Source organism: Anabrus simplex, chromosome 5 (assembly GCF_040414725.1).
Source record: "Anabrus simplex isolate iqAnaSimp1 chromosome 5, ASM4041472v1, whole genome shotgun sequence".
Taxonomy (NCBI): domain Eukaryota; kingdom Metazoa; phylum Arthropoda; class Insecta; order Orthoptera; family Tettigoniidae; genus Anabrus; species Anabrus simplex.
In genome coordinates, this window is record NC_090269.1 from 152553056 (window position 1) to 152573656 (window position 20601).

Consider the following 20601-nt stretch of genomic DNA (forward strand, 5'->3'; position numbering starts at 1 on the left):
AAGGAAAAAGTGGGGTTTGTTTTGGATTCGGAGATGTAGCCTACGGTAATGTAATTTTTTCAGAATGAAATTAAACACACACTTTCACATAGTATCAGATTTCGAAAAATAACAAACAAGTAAGCCGTAGTATGGATATCATCCGTGGAAACGCAAATTTTGAACAAACTGATTACCGTTTCATATCGATTTTAATGTGTATGGGGTTTTCAGACTTTTATACAAAAATTGGATACAACGACAATCCGTTATAGTGAGTAAATTTCCCGCTGTTGTGAATTCTAGCTATAACGACTGTAGTTATAAGAACGCTTATGATAAAAAATGAAATAAATTATTTATATCTTAGAGGGCCTCCTCTGCGAACCATGTGACCTTGCCGTGGTGCAGAGGCTTGTGTGTCCCAATGATGCAGATAGCCGAGCCGCAGGTGCAACCATATCGGATGGGTATCTGTTGAGAGACCAGACTAACGAATGGTTCATCGAAAGGGAGGTAGCAGCCTTTCGGTAGTTGCCAGGGCGGCAGTCTAGATGATTGACTGATGCGGCCTTGTAATAACATTCAACATGGCTTAGCTGTGTTGATACTGCTACACGGCTGAAAGCAATGGGAAACTACAGCCGTAACTACCTCCCGAGGACATGGAGCTCTCTCTGTAGGAATGATGTACAGTAGAACCTCGATTATACGTTCCCCGAAACTGTTTTTTCCCGTATTATCCGTTCAAATTACGCGGTCCCGCGAGCATCCTAATTAAATCACGTTGTAAAAATCCCGCATCATCCGTTTCTCGAAGAAACTATTTCCCGCATCAACCGTTCAGAAATTTCAGTCCCATCACCGCTAAATCCTCGATCACGCGTTTTTCAAGAAACTGTATCTCACGAAAGGACGGCTACGGCATACTTGTGGATCTTGGTGTTAACGCCCAGTCATTGCGGTAATCTGAGGAAGAGGAAAATTGATCGGCGGTGAAGTTGCATAAGGGACCATCTTAGCATCGCATTCGAGTGGTATTGTTTAGAGAATCAAAATCATAAAGCAAAGAGTGTCCACAACAATTGGAAGGAGACAGAATGCATTTCGACAGCTCTGCTTGAAGACGGAACGAGTTTCGTCAAATGTTCGTACTTGCAAAGCGTGTACTTTATGTCTATGGTTAGATGTTTACTTTTTTTTTCCCGAGTGTATCGCCGAACAGGTTTTCGGCACTTCCCTGAGGGCACTGTATAGTCACTGAGCTTTCAGGTAGGAATCTAAACTGCTCATTCTTAAGTACAGTAACACAAATTGAGTATCTTAATATTATCGTAGCCTATACGATTACGTTATCGAGACAGGCATGGGTGGTTTTGGGATTGCCTTTTACTGTTTTGGTCCTAAGACTAGGAATTTCACGTTATTGTGTTAAAATGTTAAAACTGCAGTCGTTTTATTTGCGCACGTTACATGGAAAAACCTTTGCATCATTTCGTTCTCGTGCCGACTTGGACAGCAAGCGCGTTTTCCAGCTGAGCTCAAGGTCGCAAATAACCATAAATTTGGAGGTTTTGAGGGTATTTTTTTCTCTTTCCAATGTAATCGTGATTAGTGACGGACAATAATGAACATAATGTATTCGAAAACTTGAGAATCGATACTTACATTCGAAACAATATTCCCGAGTTCAACATAACCTTTAAAAGTCGATATAGGCCGTAGGCCTAATTTGCGCGGTACAAGATTTCCATCAACTGACTACGAACAGTACCCAGGTACCGGTGACCAAATTACAATGGAAGATTTAAAGAAAAAGGGATTTCGCCATCATGTTGGGCGCTTTTGTATCCAATGCGCGTTATTTTATTAGATTCGAGAATTAAAAAATACTTGTGGTCGATTGTTTGGCTTGATGTTATTAGGTTTTTCGAACAGTTTGACCGATCAAAGTTGCTGATCTGAAAGAAGTTTTCAGACGAAACCGACGAAGTTTCCCCGGTAAAACTGAATGTAAAGTTGCGAGACTTTTAAGCTGCATACCAGTAATTAATGTTTGAAGCCGGCCCCGCGGTCGAACTTGCCTGCCTCTCACCCGGAGGACCCAGGTTCGATTCCCGGCCAGGTCAGGTATTTTTACCTGGATATGAGGACTGGTCCCAGGTTCACTCATTCTACGATTACCTTTAATTGAGGCGCTATTTAATGGTGAGATGGTGACCCCGGTCTAGACAGCCAGGAATAACGGCCGAGAGGATTTGTCACACTGACCACGCGTCACCTCATAATCTGCAGGCGTTCGGACCGAGCAGCGGTCGCTTGGTAGGCGGAAGGCCCATTGGGGCTGTAGTTTGGTTTGGTTTAGTGGTGTTTGTAAGATTTTAAGTATACATATTTCTTTTTTGTGATGTTTAGCCAAATTGTTCATGGTTCATTCATTCCCGGATTTTCCGTTTTCCCGTGTTGTACGTTTTTTTACGGTGGTCCCTCAAAAAACGGAGAATCGAGGTTCCACTGTACTGATCATGGCTTCCTCCTGGGTAAAATATTCTAGAGGTAAACTAGTTCCCCATTCGGATCTCCAGGTGGGGACTACACGAGAGGGAGCGATCATCAGGAAGATGGATACTGACATTCTGCGAGTCGGAGCATGGAATGTTAGAAGTTTGAATCGTTGTGATAGGTTAGAGAATCTGAAAAGGGAGATGGATAGGCTAAAGTTAGATGTAGTTGGTATAAGTGAAGTACGTTGGCAGGATAAACAAGATTTTTGGTCAAGCGACTACCGAATTATCAACACGAAATCAAACAGGGGAAATGCAGGAGTTGGTTTAATAATGAATAAGAAAATAGGGCAGCGGATAAGCTACTATGACCAGCACAGTGAAAGAATTGTTGTCGTCAAGATAGACACCAAACCAATGCCCACCACAATAGTGCAGGTCTATATGCCTACTAGTTCAGCGGATGACGAAGAAATTGAAAGAATATATGAGGAGATAGAAGATTTAATACAATATGTAAAAGGTGACGAGAATCTAATTGTGATGGGAGACTGGAATGCAGTGGTAGGCCAAGGAAGAGAAGGTAGTACAGTAGGAGAATTTGGATTGGGACAAAGGAACGAAAGAGGAAGTCGGCTGGTTGAATTCTGCACTGATCATAATTTAGTCCTTGCCAATACTTGGTTCAAACACCACAAACGACGGCTGTATAGGTGGACGAGACCTGGAGACACTGGAAGGTATCCAATAGGCTTCATTATGATTAGGCAAAGATTCAGAAACCAGGTGTTGGATCGCAAAACTTTCCCAGGAGCAGACGTGGACTCTGACCACAACTTGTTCGTCATGAAATGCCATCTGAGGTTGAAGAAATTGAGGAAAGGAAAGAATGCAAAAAGATGGGATCTAGACAAGTTGAAAGAAAAGAGTGTGAGGGATTGTTTCAAGGAACATGTTGCACAAGGACTAAATGAAAAGGCTGAAGGAAACACAATAGAGGACGAGTGGAGAGTCATGAAAAATGAAGTCAGTAGGGCTGCTGAAGAAATGTTAGGAAGGAAGAAAAGATCAACTAAGAATCAAGTGGATAACTCAGGAAATACTAAACCTGATTGATGAACGACGAAAATACAAGAATGCTAGAAATGAAGGGGGCAGAAAAGAATACAGGCGATTAAAGAATCAAGTGGATAGAAAGTGCAAGGTAGCTAAGGAAGAATGGCTGAAGGAGAAGTGCAAGGATGTCGAAGGCTGTATGGTCCTAGGAAAGGTAGATGATGCATACAGGAAAATCAAGGAAAGGAAATCTAGGTGCATGAATATTAAGAACTCAGATGGAAAGCCACTTCTAGGGAAAGAAGACAAAGCAGAAAGATGGCAGGAGCATATCCAACAGTTGTATCAAGATAACGATGTAGATAATTTGGTTCTGGAACATGAAGAGGCTGTTGATGCTGATGAAATGGGAGACCCAATTTTGAGGTCAGAGTTTGACAGAGCTGTGAGTGACCTAAATAGGAACAAGGCACCTGGAATTGATGGTATTCCCTCTGAATTACTGACTGCCTTAGGAGAAACCAGCATGGTAAGGTTATTTCATTTAGTTTGCAGGATGTACGAGACAGGAGAGGTCCCATCCGATTTTCGGCAGAATGTTGTTATACCTATTCCCAAGAAAGCCGGTGCTCACAGGTGTGAAAACTACCGCACCATTAGTTTAGTATCTCATGCCTGCAAACTTTTAACACGTATTATTTACAGAAGAATGTAAAAACAAGTTGAAGCTGAGTTGGGAGAAGATCAATTTGGCTTCAGAAGAAATGTAGGAACACGTGAAGCAATCCTGACTTTACGTCTGATCTTAGAGGATCGAATCAAGAAGGACAAGCCCACGTACATGGCATTCGTAGATCTAGAAAAGGCGTTTGATAATGTTGATTGGAACAAGCTATTTATGATTCTGAAGATGATAGGCATCAGATACCGAGAACGAAGAATTATCTACACTGACTGACAGAGCAAATGCAACACCAAGAAGGAGTGGTCAGAACTTTATGCCAATTGCAGGGTAGACTGACGTCACTGAGGTATGCTCATGATGTAAAATGCGCCGCTGTGCTGCGCATGTAGCGAACGATAAATGAGACACGGCGTTGGCGAATGGCCCACTTCGTACCGTGATTTCTCAGCCGACAGTCATTGTAGAACGTGTTGTCGTGTGCCACAGGACACGTGTATAGCTAAGAATGAAAGGCCGCCGTCAACGGAGGCATTTCCAGCAGACAGACGACTTTACGAGGGGTATGGTGATCGGGCTGAGAAGGGCAGGTTGGTCGCTTCGTCAAATCGCAGCCGATACCCATAGGGATGTGTCCACGGTGCAGCGCCTGTGGCGAAGATGGTTGGCACAGGGACATGTGGCACGTGCGAGGGGTCCAGGCGCAGCCCGAGTGACGTCAGCACGCGAGGATCGGCGCATCCGCCGCCAAGCGGTGGCAGCCCCGCATGCCACGTCAACCGCCATTCTTCAGCATGTGCAAGACACCCTGGCTGTTCCAATATCGACCAGAACAATTTCCCGTCGATTGGTTGAAGGAGGCCTGCACTCCCGGCGTCCGCTCAGAAGACTACCATTGACTCCACAGCATAGACGTGCACGCCTGGCATGGTGCCGTGCTAGAGCGACTTGGATGAGGGAATGGCGGAACGTCGTGTTCTCCGATGAGACACGCTTCTGTTCTGTCAGTGATAGTCACCGCAGACGAGTGTGGCGTCGGCGTGGAGAAAGGTCAAATCCGGCCGTAACTGTGGAGCGCCCTACCGCTAGACAACGCGGCATCATGGTTTGGGGCGCTATTGCGTATGATTCCACGTCACCTCTAGTGCGTATTCAAGGCACGTTAAATGCCCACCGCTACGTGCAGCATGTGCTGCGGCCGGTGGCACTCCCATACCTTCAGGGGCTGCCCAATGCTCTGTTTCAGCAGAATAATGCCCGCCCACACACTGCTCGCATCTCCTAACAGGCTCTACGAGGTGTACAGATGCTTCCGTGGCCAACGTACTCTCCGGATCTCTCACCAATTGAACACGTGTGGGATCTCATTGGACGCCGTTTGCAAACTCTGCCCCAGCCTCATACGGATGACCAACTGTGGCAAATGGTTGACAGAGAATGGAGAACCATCCCTCAGGACAGCATCCGCACTCTTATTGATTCTGTACCTCGACGTGTTTCTGCGTGCATCACCGCTCGCGGTGGTCCTACATCCTACTGAGTCGATGCCGTGCGCATTGTGTAACCTGCATATCGGTTTGAAATAAACATCAATTATTCATCCGTGCCGTCTCTGTTTTTTCCCCAACTTTCATCCCTTTCGAACCACTCCTCCTTGGTGTTGCATTGTCACTGTCAGTCAGTGTACAACCTGTATAAAAGTCAGTCTGCAGTGATAAGAATCAAGGCTTTGAAAAAGAAGCAGCAATCCAGAAAGGAGTAGGCAAGGCTGCAGTTTGTCCCCTCTCCTTTTCAGTGTTTACATAGAACAGGCAGTAAAGGAAATCAAAGAGAAATTTGGAAAGGGAATCACAGTCCAAGGAGAGGAAATCAAAACCTTGAGATTTGCCGATGATATTGTTATTTTATCTGAGACTGCAGAAGATCTCGAGAAGTTGCTGAATGGTATGGATCAAGTCTTGGGTAAGGAGTACAAGATGAAAATAAATAAGTCCAAAACAAAAGTAATGGAGTGCAGTCGAACGAAGGCTGGTGATGTAGGTAATATTCGATTAGGAAACGAAGTCTTAAAGGAAGTAGATGAATATTGTTACTTGGGTAGTAAAATAACTAACGATGGCAGAAGTAAGGAGGACATAAAATGCAGACTAGCACAAGCAAGGAAGAGTTTTCTTAAGAAAATAAATTTGCTCACTTCAAGCATGGATATCGGAATTAGAAAGATGTTTTTGAAGACTTTCGTGTGGAGCGTGGCATTGTATGGAAGTGAAACATGGACGATAACTAGCTCAGAAAGAAAGAGAATAGAAGCTTTTGAAATGTGGTGTTACAGAAGAATGCTGAAGGTGAGATGGATAGATCGAATCACGAATAAAGAGATACTGAATCGAATTGGTGAGAGGAGATCGATTTGGCTAAATTTATCGAGAAGAAGAGATAGAATGATAGGACACATCTTAAGACACCCAGGACTTGTTCAGTTGGTTTTTGAAGGAAGTGTAGGTGGTAAGAACGGTAGTGTTAGACCAAGGTATGAATATGACAAGCAGATTAGAGCAGATGTAGGATGCAATAGTTACGTAGAAATGAAAATGTTGGCACAGGATAGGGTGGCATGGAGGGCTGCATCAAACCAGTCTATGGACTGATGACTCAAACACACATCTTAGAGGGGAGACCCAGCTTAACAGAGGAAGAAAAAATGCCAAAATTCATTCGATTGTTAAATATGCTACAAAAGTTGTTCACAAATGCTGCACATATCCTGGTATTGGCATGCTTCCTGGCAACCAGAAACAACTTCAATAATGTCAGAATTCTAACATTTTAAAATAAAATGTTCAAAATTTCCCATCTTTTTAACAACATATCACTGTTTCCCTCCCATAGTGTTGTGCTACAATCAGTAGTACCTCATTTATATTACATTTTATATAATATATACTAATATTTTCAGGTGCTCAGAATAAAAACTAGATAAAAATATATAAATCACAGTGAATGTTAATGACTGAGGTTCATTTTGTAGGTGGAGGTTTGATACACACTTTAAAAAGAAAAAGTACAAAAAGTCTTATAAACTCTGAATTTCTAAGGAAAACTGATATATTGTTAAAAAGGTGGGAAATTTTGAACATTTTGCTTTTAAATTTTATAATTATAATTCTGACATTATTGAGGTTGCTTCTGGTTGCAACAAAGCATGCAAATACTGGGAAATGTGCAGCATTTGTGAACAATTTTTGTAGCATATTTAACAACTGAATTGCCCTTTGCTTCCTCTCTTAAGTGTTTAAAAAATTTAAGGCTAATACCTCAAAGGCAACTTTTGACTTATGTGCCCTTTTTCTGGATGCCGAAGATCGGCAATTTTGGTTCATTTTCTTTGATGAGCAGCAACAGTTCACCTTTCCCAAAGTCATGACCAGAAACACAAAGACTAGAAATAACTATTTAAAATACACATTAATGAAGGAAAAGCACTGTGCAGGGTGGAGGATGTAAAGAAGAGTGTTGGCTAGTAGGTTTCGAGGTCATGCCCAATCAACATTAATGGCGGCCTGGAATTAGTTGCACGTCTGTATCTTTCTCATACAAGCACTAGAACGTTAATGCTCTCAATAGCAAATAAAACCACATACAGTTTACCTGGGCATTGCTCTGGATCTGGTTGGGCCAATATAAGAGCATTTTTATGTATAGTTTCATTGCGAATGCTCTCAGATACGTAGAAACCTGAGGTCTTGGTGTCAACTGAGCTAACATGGGTAGGCGTTCCAGGATACACATGGAAGTTAGGAAGTATCACTGGCGACACAGTACTACTCGTACTTAACGCGCTGCTGTTGAGACTGCCAGGTTCACCAGCAGCCGTAGGATAAAAGTACGTTGTTCCACCAACATTCTCCTAAAACAAAAAACAGTGTCTGCATTTAGAGTTGGTGCAGACCAGGAACACACATTTAAAAAAAGGATACTACAAACTCTTAACACAGCAACCACCATGCACCCAGATCAAAAATCAGGTCACACAAGGAAGTCATATCTACTATGTTTTAATTCAGTATTTTTTGGTACTGGTTTGATCACACCAACACAAACAGCTCCATGATAGGGTTAACATTAGTAAGGTATAACTCATATTACAATTCAAGCCATTGAGTTTTTAATATAATGCACAGTTATGGACAATAAGACTTAATTATAGCAGTCAAACTGAAGAATTAAGGAACAGTGCAAGCCATAAACTCAAACATTTACAAGCATGAAAGTGTTTTACGTATATATTGTTTTTATTTTATGAATACTTATAAGTTAGTTTTAAGTTTAGGAATATTCACTTCTCATAGATGTGCATTCATGCATGTCACACAGATAAATGATAACATATGCTTAACTTCCAATATGACGAATGCCCTACTCATGAAAACAACCTGACATGTTACTGTCACATGATATTCCTCTATAGATATGGTAATGTTTGCAATTGCACGATGTGTTAAATGTATACATGTGTTCAGCTGAGGATGACCCACTAAGGTCGAAACTGGTCCTGTATTTTTTATAACAATAACAAACAAGTATTGATTAGGTGGAATTCTTCTCCTCTTTGCATTTGTGTGATTCATCAATACGGATATGAAGCTCATAGATTACGGCATGGAGGAATTCGTAAACAAATGGCTCCTAATGCAGCCAGCTTCATTCTATGATGCTGCGATTAAAAACCCTCCTTCTTACTGGGAAAAATGTGTTTCTAAAGTGGGAAACTATGTTGGAAAATAAATTGTAATTACCTTTTGTTTTTCAATAAATGAATTTTTCTTAAATCCTATTCATATTTGATTCGCCCTCGTACCATCACTTGAATACATGTAGACAACTATATAACAAACTATTTGGTCAACACACTTGTGAGTTAAATATCTGAACAAAAGCACAATCAATAGCCATAAGAACTCATTGTTTCCAAGAGCAAGAGAACTTATTTTACAGGCATAAGATCCCCAATTTTACGCAACTGTTGATATCGTGATCATAATCGCAAGATCACCAGTTTTATGCGCCTGTTGAGATTGAAGCTGTTTCAGCAGAGAAAGATGTGACAGGGCTGAACAAATAAAATTACCACAAAATGGAAATAACTAATATATTTTCTCTCTCTCTCTCTCTCTCTTTTGTTTCTCTTTCCTTTTTTTGCAAACAAGCAACAAAATTAGGTAACAACAATGCTGATTGATCACTCTTAATAACCATCGATAACAAGATTAATAACTTTATAACAAGCTGAATAGTCCCAGAGGTTCATTAATTACAAGGGAGAATTGAGCTCCCATATTCCGAGGTCCCTTCACATATCAGCATAAACTAGTATAAACTTAGCTTAACACTCGCTGCCCTTTTATGCGTAAGGGAAGGCAACAAAATGCAAGAGCTAAGATCACAACAGAAAATCAGACCAAGTATTAAATAAAAAAGAGATCAAGAAAGAAACTTAGAAAATAGGCCAAAACAAAGAGAAGCGGATGCTGAAAAGCACTGAAGCAATTCTAGGATGTTACATAACAGTAAAACCTAATGGGGCATGAAGCCCAGAGGAACAAGAGAAAAGCCCCATACTACCTTGTGACTGGAAGGAAAGAAATTAACAACTGAAAAACAAATACGTTTTGGAAATCCTAATCACAAGAAACAAATAGAGAAAAGGGAAACTGGGGCCCACACTCATGCTTCCTTGTAAGACATTACACCCATTAGGGTGGTTACATTTGCTTGCTCGAAGAAACTAGAAAACCTATATATTACAGAAATAAATTAAGTCCCTACATTAAAACGGAAGTAGATACGGCACTATCCTAGTCTTTACATTCCAATACGTTGGAGAATAATTAGCTCTGTCAGCCACTGATGGTTTGTAGAGTTACAAAGCCTACCTTATTGGTTGCCTGGGAATGCCAGCTACCTTAAACATGGTGTGAACCTCGGCTGATGATCTGACGGTCAAGAAAAACTTTACCAGCAATCAGATAGCCCCTTTTATAATGGCACGATGGCATTAGATTAACTGAAGAGAACACAGTAGGAGCAACACTAAGAGGTGCATACCCTTAACCATTAAATTTCTCTCTAAATAAAAGTTCCAATGTAGGACCCTAGATAGCAACCTTAAACAAATAGGTGATACCTAAAGGTAGACTTCAGAACTACATAGTAGGATCTAGTCCAGCGTATCGCTACAAGATGTCACTAATGCCAGATGTTTAAAGTGTTGCCTAACTGTAGGAAGAGGCCCTCTTCATGTCTCCGCGACCACAGCCACAAAATCACCAGTTTTATGTGACTGTTGATATAATGACCATAGCCACAAGATCGTCCCTTGATAGCCAAAAGGACCAAAGTTACACCTTGTTAATTTTTCAGAAACAAAAAAAGTTTCAGGAAATGTCACTTTATCTTCAGGTTAAAAGTGATAGCTCATGTAAAGTGTGCAACTCTTCTGTTTATGTTTATACTCCTTTTTTCTGTTATTACTCGTAACTAAAACAATTCTAAAATACATTTTAAAATTGCGACGTTCACTCTTTTGCCAGGAAGCCACCACATTGCAATTAATACATTGGCTCTTTATGTGACATTGGCCCATTTGGCAGTAACTATTTGGATGTCAATTTTGTTGTGCTGAATCTCAATCTCAAGCAATTATTATTGAAATAAATAAAATTGTGCACAAATCACATGGAAGGTGGGTAACCATATCACATCAAGGTGGTTGTTATATTTAATCATTAAAAAATAATCCTAGAGAGAAGCAGAAATGTACAAACAATAGGATTTCAAAACATAAGAACAAAGACCTTCATTTACCTTTGTGAATAGCACATTTATATTTTTGTACACAAAAGAAACAAAGATACTTAAATACTAGTTAAATAAAATTGAATTTCCATTCAGACATTCTCTTTATTTGTTCCTCACAGTGTATCTGGTACATTAGGCATAGGTTTCAGACTGAGGTATTCATCGTGGTACAATGGCATAACACCAAACTTGCACAAGATACTTTGTACACAAATACTAAACCAACTAAACCAAGTGGTGGCAAAATTTAGTACGATTATGATGGGGGTTCCAGACTGTACTGCAAATGTATGGGCTAGATTAGTATGTAAGGAATCGATAAAAATTACAATAGCTAAGAAGGTGATGAAGTACTGGATGAGATTGGAAGAAGGGAAGGGAGGGGAGGGGATTTAATACAAGAGGTGTATAGGTTCCAGAAAAGTACGGAAAACGAAGGGTACTGGGCGAATAAGTGTAAAAATAAATTACAAAATTTAGGGTTAGGGGATCTAGGGTGTGCAGGATGGGGGGAGAGGAAAGAATAGGTATGGAAAATGGTAAAAGGGAGAGCGGCAGACATAGAAAGACAGAGTTTAATAATGGAATGTAGGGAAAGAGACTCGCTACCAGTATTAAACAAATTGGTGGAAACAACGAACCCGAAAACCAAATTTGAGAGCAGAAGGGGGTAATGGGAGTTCAGAAAAACAGGGGATGGGTAGGTCGAGAAAATAAGAGTAGATGTATTTTATGTGGGGAGGGATGGTCGGACCTGCATATATTTAACCAGTGTAGTGCGTTAGAGGAGATTAAAAAGAAACTGTTGAATAAGAAAGAAATAGAAAAAGTAGAAAAGTGTTATAAGATGACATGACTGTGTAGAGAGTGGGAAAGAGGAACAAATATATCAAAATATTTAAATGCGGTTAGAGCTAGATTTTTAAAGAAATTAAGGGAATAACAGGTAGAATGGTGTTTCAGAGAAATGGGAAGTAAGATGTAGACGAAACTGTTAGATTATATATAATGTAAATATAATAAGAAGAGATCTGTACATACTGTAAAAGAATATATTATAAGAAGAAAATTGTAGATATTGGTAGAACATTGTATTAAGAGAAGAATAGGTAATACTGTACCTAGATTAGGGTGAAGATGATGTTGTTAAATGTGTTATGTTACAGTTAATGTAGTGACAATTAAGAAGAGATTGTAGATATTGGTATTAAGAGAAGAGCTGGTATTAGCTAGATAGGGATGAGGATGATTTAGACAAAGGTGAGATATTATAGATAATGTAGACATAATAAGAAGCAGCCTGTAAATATTGGTAAAAGGTTCTATCAAGAGATGAGTAGGTAATTGCTAGATAAGGGTGAGGAAGAAAAACCTTGTTATAAAGAAATTAGATAGGTGAAAGTAAGTTGAGAGAGGACCTATAAAGAGGTGATATAATAATTGAGTTGGTAATGTTTAAAGAAATGTGCAATTAGTGAGTGGTTTTTAGACTAAGAGACGTAAATAAGGTGGAAGAACTGTGAGAAATAAGGAAACTGTTGAATTGTTGGCAAGTTCGGTGTTATAAGTGTTTAAATATTAACTCTAGGACATAGTAGAAGAAAATGTGTAGAGGTGTGTAAACTGTAGAGGATAAGTTACAAATAAGGTAGATGAAAGGAGGGTGTAAGTGAGAAAGAGAAGAGTGAAAGATATGGGATAGGGAGTGAGAGGTATAAGAGGTGGAAGGGTGGGGTGGGACTGACCCATCCCAGGGTGAAAAGAATAAGCCTGTTTCCGCCTCATGTGATTCGCCAAGCAAAGAATGGGAGGGAAGCACATTGCCAACTAGGTGTAGGTGGGGGCAGACATCTGACCCTCGAGGTGTGGCTGGAAGTGGTATCACGGGCTGGACGGGCAGTTTCCTTATTAGGGCGATACCGCGACCAGCCAGTTCTTCTGTTAATTACTTGTAGGTAGTAGAATAAACAGTTAGCACGTTAGAGTTGATGTAGGGAGTGCCCTAACAAGCGGTTAGGATATCTGCCCATGTTAGAGGCAGCTCAGTAGATTTAGTGAAGGGTAGTGCCGTGCATGGTGTCTGGTATCCCGCCCATGCCACTAAATTAGTTAAGAGTATATAGTTAAGTAGTTTTAAGAGAAATGTAGTATGCAGTGATTATTTAAAAGTGTAAGACTGGGGAATTTTATATCAGGTAATTATTTATGCTTTTTGTGTTGGTTTATATTTTCAGTGTGTGAAGTTTGGAATTAGTTGATTTTAATATGGTTTTAAGATTGTTTGATTGTCATGGGAAAAATTGAAGTAAAATGTAATAATTCTGGTACATACTGTAGTAGGCCTACACGCACCAGATCGGCATGGGATATTTCCGGTTTCATAATATTGCATCAATTTCGACATTTCTGGATGTTACTAGATGTTCTTTATCAGATTTTATTCCTCGGCCCCTATTGGTCATTATAAAAGTAATTTTGATTGGTGGGTGAAGGAAAAAGAACGGACGCTCACTGGTTGTTTTACGATTTCCTAATTTCCAAAGAGAAGCGCTTCGCTATAGCTTAGCTCTTCCGAGGCGTCTTTGAATCGAGACCACTGAAGGGAGAAGTTGCCTTTAGCAGCTGATGGGTCTTCTTGGCCCCTCCAACAGGTAAGCACTTAGTTTTCTTTTTAATCTTTCAGGTTGTAATCAAATGTAGTATTTCGTTTAATTTCTTTTGCCGGAGCTTATCCATTTTTCCTTCAATCGCCAAAAATTTCAGTAAAATGACAGCCTACCAGCAAGTCATATCAGAGTTATGTTAAGAGACAGTTCCCATTTCTTTTGTTGATTTTGTAAATTAGATATTCAACGCCTTTTGATGTAATCATAATATTTAAGTTTCACCTTGGGGCTGTCTCGTTTATCCTGCTTCATCTTGGAGTATTCACATTTGGGACGGGCACCCTTTCTCAGAAGTGTTTTTGAGGGGGTTGCCTCCTAAAGGAGCCCTGCACTAGGATATATATTTTATAGGTTGTTTCTCTTTCTTATATGTACATGCTCATGACTGTATTATATTACTTTCCTTTTCTTTCGTCAGTATTATGTAATTTAAATGTTTCGCCATGTACAGTTGAACACTGTGTGAGAAGTTCAAAAGTAAAGTTGAATAAGTAGTCTGCACTCTGGGTAAATTGTTTTTCATGTGAAAATTATCTTTGATTTGTAAAGATATTTTGTTGATTATTTTGCGTTTTAATTTAAATATAAACTGTTAAGTAAAGTTTAGAATTAACTGACTTCGCTTCTTCAGTATTGCCAATACCTTTCACCGCGAGGATATGGTTCCCTGTCGCTTCCCAATTATCCTTTTTTAGTCGTCATGTTGGTTATCCTGTTGTTATTATTTTCTATTTTCTGTGTTTAAAGTGCTTATAGTTTTTATTTCGTACATATAATCACGTTTCTTGGTGTTAATTTGTGTTAGTGTGTAACTATGTGGTTGCACAACGGTAGCAAACATTATTTTTAACTATTATTATTCTTATTACTTGTAACCTTACCTTTTCTGGAGGTTACATAGTAGGTATTGTATTTTTTTTTTCTGTTTCGCTCTGTCTTTATTGCCTGTAAGCCGATGGTGTATACTAGTGTGGGCAATAAAGAGATGTGTTCTATTCTTCATATAAGCACGACTAAACTTAACAATTTGTCCAATGTCGCCTTCAAACACACTTCCTAGTCGGTTTTGGAGGTCTACATATCGGCAAACAAAATATGAATTTGCATAGAAATCCAATATCTAATTATGACCATAGCCACAAGATTGCAAGTTTAATGAAACTGTTGATATTGTGATAACAGCCACGGGACCTTCGGTTTTATGCGACAGCTGATATCGTGATATGATCATAGCTATGAGACCATCAGTTTTATGGGCCTGTTGAAAATGAAAATCCACAGCCTGTTTCCAGACATTTGACCGGGTCAGGAATGGACTGAATGAAGCCCCATCTAGCGGCGAGGATGGGAATTGTGCTGTCTGCCGAGGCCTGTCGCACTCCTCTGGAGCAATGATTAATGAAATGAAATAGTATTGGAGTGTGTTGCTGGAATGAAAGATGACACGGAAAATGGAGTACCCGGAGAAAAACCTGCCCTGCCTCCGCTTTGTCCAGCACAAATCTCACATGGAGTGGCCGGGATTTGAACCATGGAACCCAGCGGTGAGAGGCTGGTGCGCTGCCGCCTGAGCCACAGAGGCTAGTTTTATGGGCCTGTTGATATCGTGAAAACAGCCACGAGATAAAATAATGTTACTTGCTTTACGTCCCACTAACTACTTCTATGGTTTTCAGAGATGTCGAGGAACCATAATTTAGTCCCTGGGAGTTTCACGTGCCAGTAAATCTATCAGCACAAGGCTGATGTATGATAAATCTAACAAGGCACTTTACGATAACAACAGGTCCCATGTTCGTGTCAAAGATACTCTCTCAGGACCATCACAGAAAAAGGATGGCGGCAGACAAGGGTGCATCCTGTCGTCTCTGCTCTATAACATCTACTCCGAGTGCATTATGAGAAATGTGCTGGAAGACTGAGGAAATGGCATTCAAGTAGGAGGAAAGACAATCAGCAACTTGAGGTATGCAGACAATACCCTCACCATAACATCGAGCGCCAGGAAGACAGAGATTATCATGGAATGGCTCACACAAGCCAGCGATGAGTGTGGAATGGAGATCAACATTGGCAAGACAAAGGTCATGATCGTGGACCAGACAAATAACAACTTGCCTCAGCTGAGACAAATAGGAAGCGTTGAAGTGATTAGGAGATTACTTTATCATGGTGCTGTGATAACGAACAACGGGGATGGCTTGGATGAGATCAGGAGACGCTTTGCAATGGCATGCAATATGACTGTGAAGATGACGAAGATCTAGAAAGACAAAGCCATCACTAACAAAATCAAACTCAGGCTGTGGTTTTCCCCATTGTTACATACAAAGCTGTAACCTGGACAATTCATAAAGCTGATCGGAAGAAGATTGAAGCAAAGGAAATGTGGGTGTACCGCCGAGTTCTAAGAGTATCCTGCACCGAGCAGTGGACGAAGAAGAGCTTAAGATCAAGGACGTCTCATGAAGATTAGCCAAGCTCATTTGAGGTACTTTGGCTACATATCGAGGAGAACTGGAAATATGGAAAAGCTGATCATAGAAGAACAAGGACCCAAGGAAGAGCTCCGTCAAGACGGATTGACCAGATGAAGACATCGTCAAGCGATGCATCTAACGCAGGACAGAAGAGCATGGCAAAAACTTTGCAACTGCACGTGACGTGCCACCACACCCTGTGAAGGCTACATGGATAGGAGAGGTGGTGGTCACTGTTTTAAGAGGAAGTACAACTGGGTAACGATCCTCTATTAACAGTAATCAGAAGGAAACTGGAAGAGGCCCGATACTTCGAAGATTTAAGGTATTGGCAAAAGAAAGGAAAGGGCCATGAAGAGCCCCAGACTTCGAAAATCTTATAATGTCGGGTTCAGTAAAGAACAACAGTTGATCAAGGGAGGTTGAAGCAGCCTGACAAACAGACTTGGTCACAGGACCCGTGGTTGCCAACCCAAGCTCCCAGGATGAAAGTCTCTTGGTCAACTTTTATGACAGGCAGGAGATACCAACCCAACCCATAGGGGGAGGGATTGCAGCCTGAATCTGTCAAACACAACAGTCTATAACAAAATTATACATGTGTATGTATTTATGGGAGAAAATATGAAAAATGAGGTGCAAGATCACAAGCAACGAAAAGATATCACTGATAATATATGGAATTCTTATTAGGATGATGATGATGACAATAATGATGGTAATTGCATGGCCACAGCTACCATGCGCAGGCACTTTGATATTGGCTGCCTACACATCAGTATCGACATTCCATTTTACTCTACCAGACATCAGAGTACACCAGATCTATGGCAGAGTTTTAATTACTCTGTAACTGGTACACCCAGGGAAATGTACTTTTATCAGTGCCAGAATGTGTGTGATAGCACTGTGCTGCACCAGTCTCCTACCTCTCAGTTGCCTTTCAGTCTGGGACACTTCTGGGCGTACATCTTTTTTGCTTCTATAATGGTCCCGAGAACCCACGTGTGCCTTTAGTGAATTTTCTATTTATTAACACCACTTTTATTACTTTTGTTTGCAGAATAATGAATAAGGACAGCATTATAGATGCTCTAAATGAACCATCAGTCAGTCATATCGATGACATAAGTGGAAGTGACAGTGTGTGTGTGTGTGTGTGTGTGTGTGTGTGCGAGTGATTGGTTACCTGCCTAACCGAGCCTTGTATTCCTGAAAAGTGAACTGGAGCAATAATATTGTCTTGTGGTGTTCTTCCACGTATAATGGGTGTCTTTGATGACTTGAATATGTTACTGCCATAAAGATGAACAACAGCAGGTTGTCATCACTATCATCAGTACTTTCATTATTTTTAAGTATAATGTTTGCTAAAGACAATACAGTTTTATCTCTCATAAGACGACTACTACTACTATTAAATGTTTTCATTCCTCCCCTGAAGGGGGAGGTGAGCCTCGTAGACTGTGTCATCTCTCAGGCCAGGAGATTTGTATCAGAGAAGGTGAGAAGGTTGGTGGCTGTGGCCTACATTAGGAACTGTCCCAGCATTCCCCTTAGAGCAGCAAAATGGAAAACTACGGAAACATTCTCAGGAGAGCCGACGGTGGGGACCAGCCCCTCTCCGTCTCCCGAATACAGAGGCGTACAGCCCCGGTAGAGCCGTGGCCACACCTCCTCTGTTTGGTTGGCCGGTCAGAGTGCAGAGCTGTTGGACCATTGACCAGCCGTGGCCACTTGTGGGCCGAGATCCAATCTGCATCTGCCTAACTTCTCTAATAAAAAATGCTTGCAGAAATGTTTATACTGAAATTTAACAGTACATTAGATTTATATCTTTGAAGAACTATGTATTTGTGTTTAAATGAACATTTTCAACTATATGCATACCTGCCAACTTTTGAAAAGGGCTATCAGTAAAACTCACGTGTGACAAAAAAATCTTAAGGATTTTCGACACACCCATGGGCGACTTTACAGAAGGCCGCGGTGAGCAAAAATTGGCAACCCCGCAGTGAATGGCCAGTCTGCTCTGTGTAGCCCACTGAGTTACATGCGAGATATGTGACAGTGTTTGGGTTTCCTAAAAATCCACAACTGAAAGCCGTATGGGAACGTGCCATTCCTCAAGCCAATTGGGTACCTACCAAATATTCGTTCGTATGTATTAAACACTTTCTTCCTAAAGACGTAAGCTACGTTGAAAAATACAAGGATGGTGATGGGAACAATCGGGAATTCACACGGAAGAAGTCTGTATTGTTACCTCGTGCAGTTCCAAAGGTATTTCTAAACTAACCATCGTACTTCAGTAAGTGCTCCTCCAAGAAATCCTCAGGTGAAAGTAGGGAAGAAGAAGAAAAACGGACAAAGTCTGTAGAGGAATGTAAGAAGACCCTAGCTGAGGAAGCGAACAAAATTAAGACTTTTGAGTCCTTTGTTTCTAATATACAAACAAAGTGGCGGAGCATAAAACTGAGTGGTCTGTTGACTGTAAACCTGATTTTAAAGAGGTAACTCAAGCATCATTCAGTGACATAAGAGAGATCTATAAATAGGAGTCCGATTTACTGATTAAGACTGTACCAAAGTTAACATTTAAAAGTGTTTATCTAAATTCACTTGAACGCCAAAGGGTTTCTTTGGTTACAAACGTGTTTTAACGATTCTACAGTTTCTGCCATAAACAAGTCATTATTATAAAGGTACTGCATTTTTTGTTAGAATAATCCTAATGTGGTGGTCCACTGTTAATATTAAGTGGCCTCTCACCCATATTGTTAAGCGTAAAGTCTTCAAATGCCTTTCAAAAATCCCGAAGATCAAAGGTTGGCTTTTCTAAACGTATTTCTCCAGTGGTTGTCCACACGGAAAAAGAATGACAAAAATGACTCCTCAAAAAAGAATTGTTTAACCAGTGAAACTTACAATGCATTATATGTAACAACCTATGTATCACGTGAGATTATTATTTATGCTCTACATACTATGAATCCCACTTATGTGCTAATTGGCAAATTACAGAGTGACCAATTAGAATCCAGGTTTTGCCAATACCGTCAATTAACAGGGGGAAACTATAATATATATATGTTACTCAGGTAATGGAGGCCGAACTGAAAATAAGGTTAAAAAGCGTACTTGGCCTTCATTCAGCCAGGTACGGGGCACTTACTTTTTCGAAAGAAATGATAATGCCCTCTTCCGATACAAATTCAAGAAAAAGTACAAGCAGTCTTTCGTCAATTTTTTTTTTAGTTTCGTCAATTACTGTTGACGATACCTTTTACAGTATTTTAGAAGACAAGTATACCGAAAACACACATTTTGATGAATCAGTTTTTATTTATACCTGTGGTTACATTTCGTTCATGCAATGCTCAAAAATAAAATGTGAAGAATGCTTGGCTTTGCTGAGAAATAAAGAGCAAATAAATGACAGCTACTTCAATCAAATAAATAGGAGTGGACTTTCAGTTCCTGCAGATTTTATTATATCAGTGTGTAAACATGTTGTTGGAATTATGCAGGCACTAATTTCGGATAAGTTTGAGGAACAATTTTTAAAATGTAAATGTAACAATCAACGTCAAGTAATTCAGCATCTTAGTTTATTTGGCATTTTATCAGATATTGAATTGTCAGAAATTGCCGAGAAAACTTGTGCCTGTGGATGTAATGTTATGACATTAGTTACAAGTATTGTCTTAACAATGAGTAACATTTTGTTAAACAATTACAGGAAGTTGCAGACTGAACGGGTAACTTCTCATACTAATCTAACACTCGCTATTCTTTATTAGAGTAGGCCTACCTGAGGTATTATGTTTCTGTAAAAATGTCCAATGAATATTGAGAGGAAATTGGTTTTATTACTCCATATGCTCACTCCTGAGTATCGTTTCACTTTAACGCTGATAATAACAAATACTTTATTTCCTCATTTCAATTCCTTTCGTAGCGAAGCAAACGCGTGCCATTAGCTGGCAGTGGCCATCCCAGGTTAGAGAAGTACGGGGTTGCAAGATCGAACGCCGCGGTCTTGTGTAAAGTCGGCCATGACACACCCCAGCTTGAAGAAAATAATAATACTTCTGGGCTACAAAATACAATAATTCATGCTGTAAAGAGGATACTTCAATGAAATCATACCTACTTACATTAAAGGCTAATGATTTGTAGATGAACATAACAATCAAGAAGAAATCCATGTTAAACAGCAGCAGGTGTGGTGAATATTAGTTTGGAGCATACATAACAGGACTTCCTTGATACTTTTTTTTTTTTTTTGCTATTTGCTTTACATCTCACCAACACAGATATGTCTTATGGCAACGACCTTGATACATTAAGCAGATATGTGTTAATTGAAAAAG

General features: G+C 40.1%; 1 protein-coding gene across 8 annotated transcripts in view; it reads right to left on the reverse strand.

Moving 5' to 3' along the window:
• PAN3 (Poly(A) specific ribonuclease subunit PAN3) overlaps window positions 1-20601 on the reverse strand; it is a 257273-nt gene that overhangs the window by 93919 nt on the left and 142753 nt on the right. For all 8 annotated transcript variants that reach the window (XM_067148377.2, XM_067148376.2, XM_067148373.2 and 5 more), the window contains one exon: window positions 7870-8128. In XM_067148377.2, the coding sequence (XP_067004478.1) occupies window positions 7870-8128 (259 nt within the window). The remainder of the gene's footprint in view (window positions 1-7869; window positions 8129-20601) is intronic.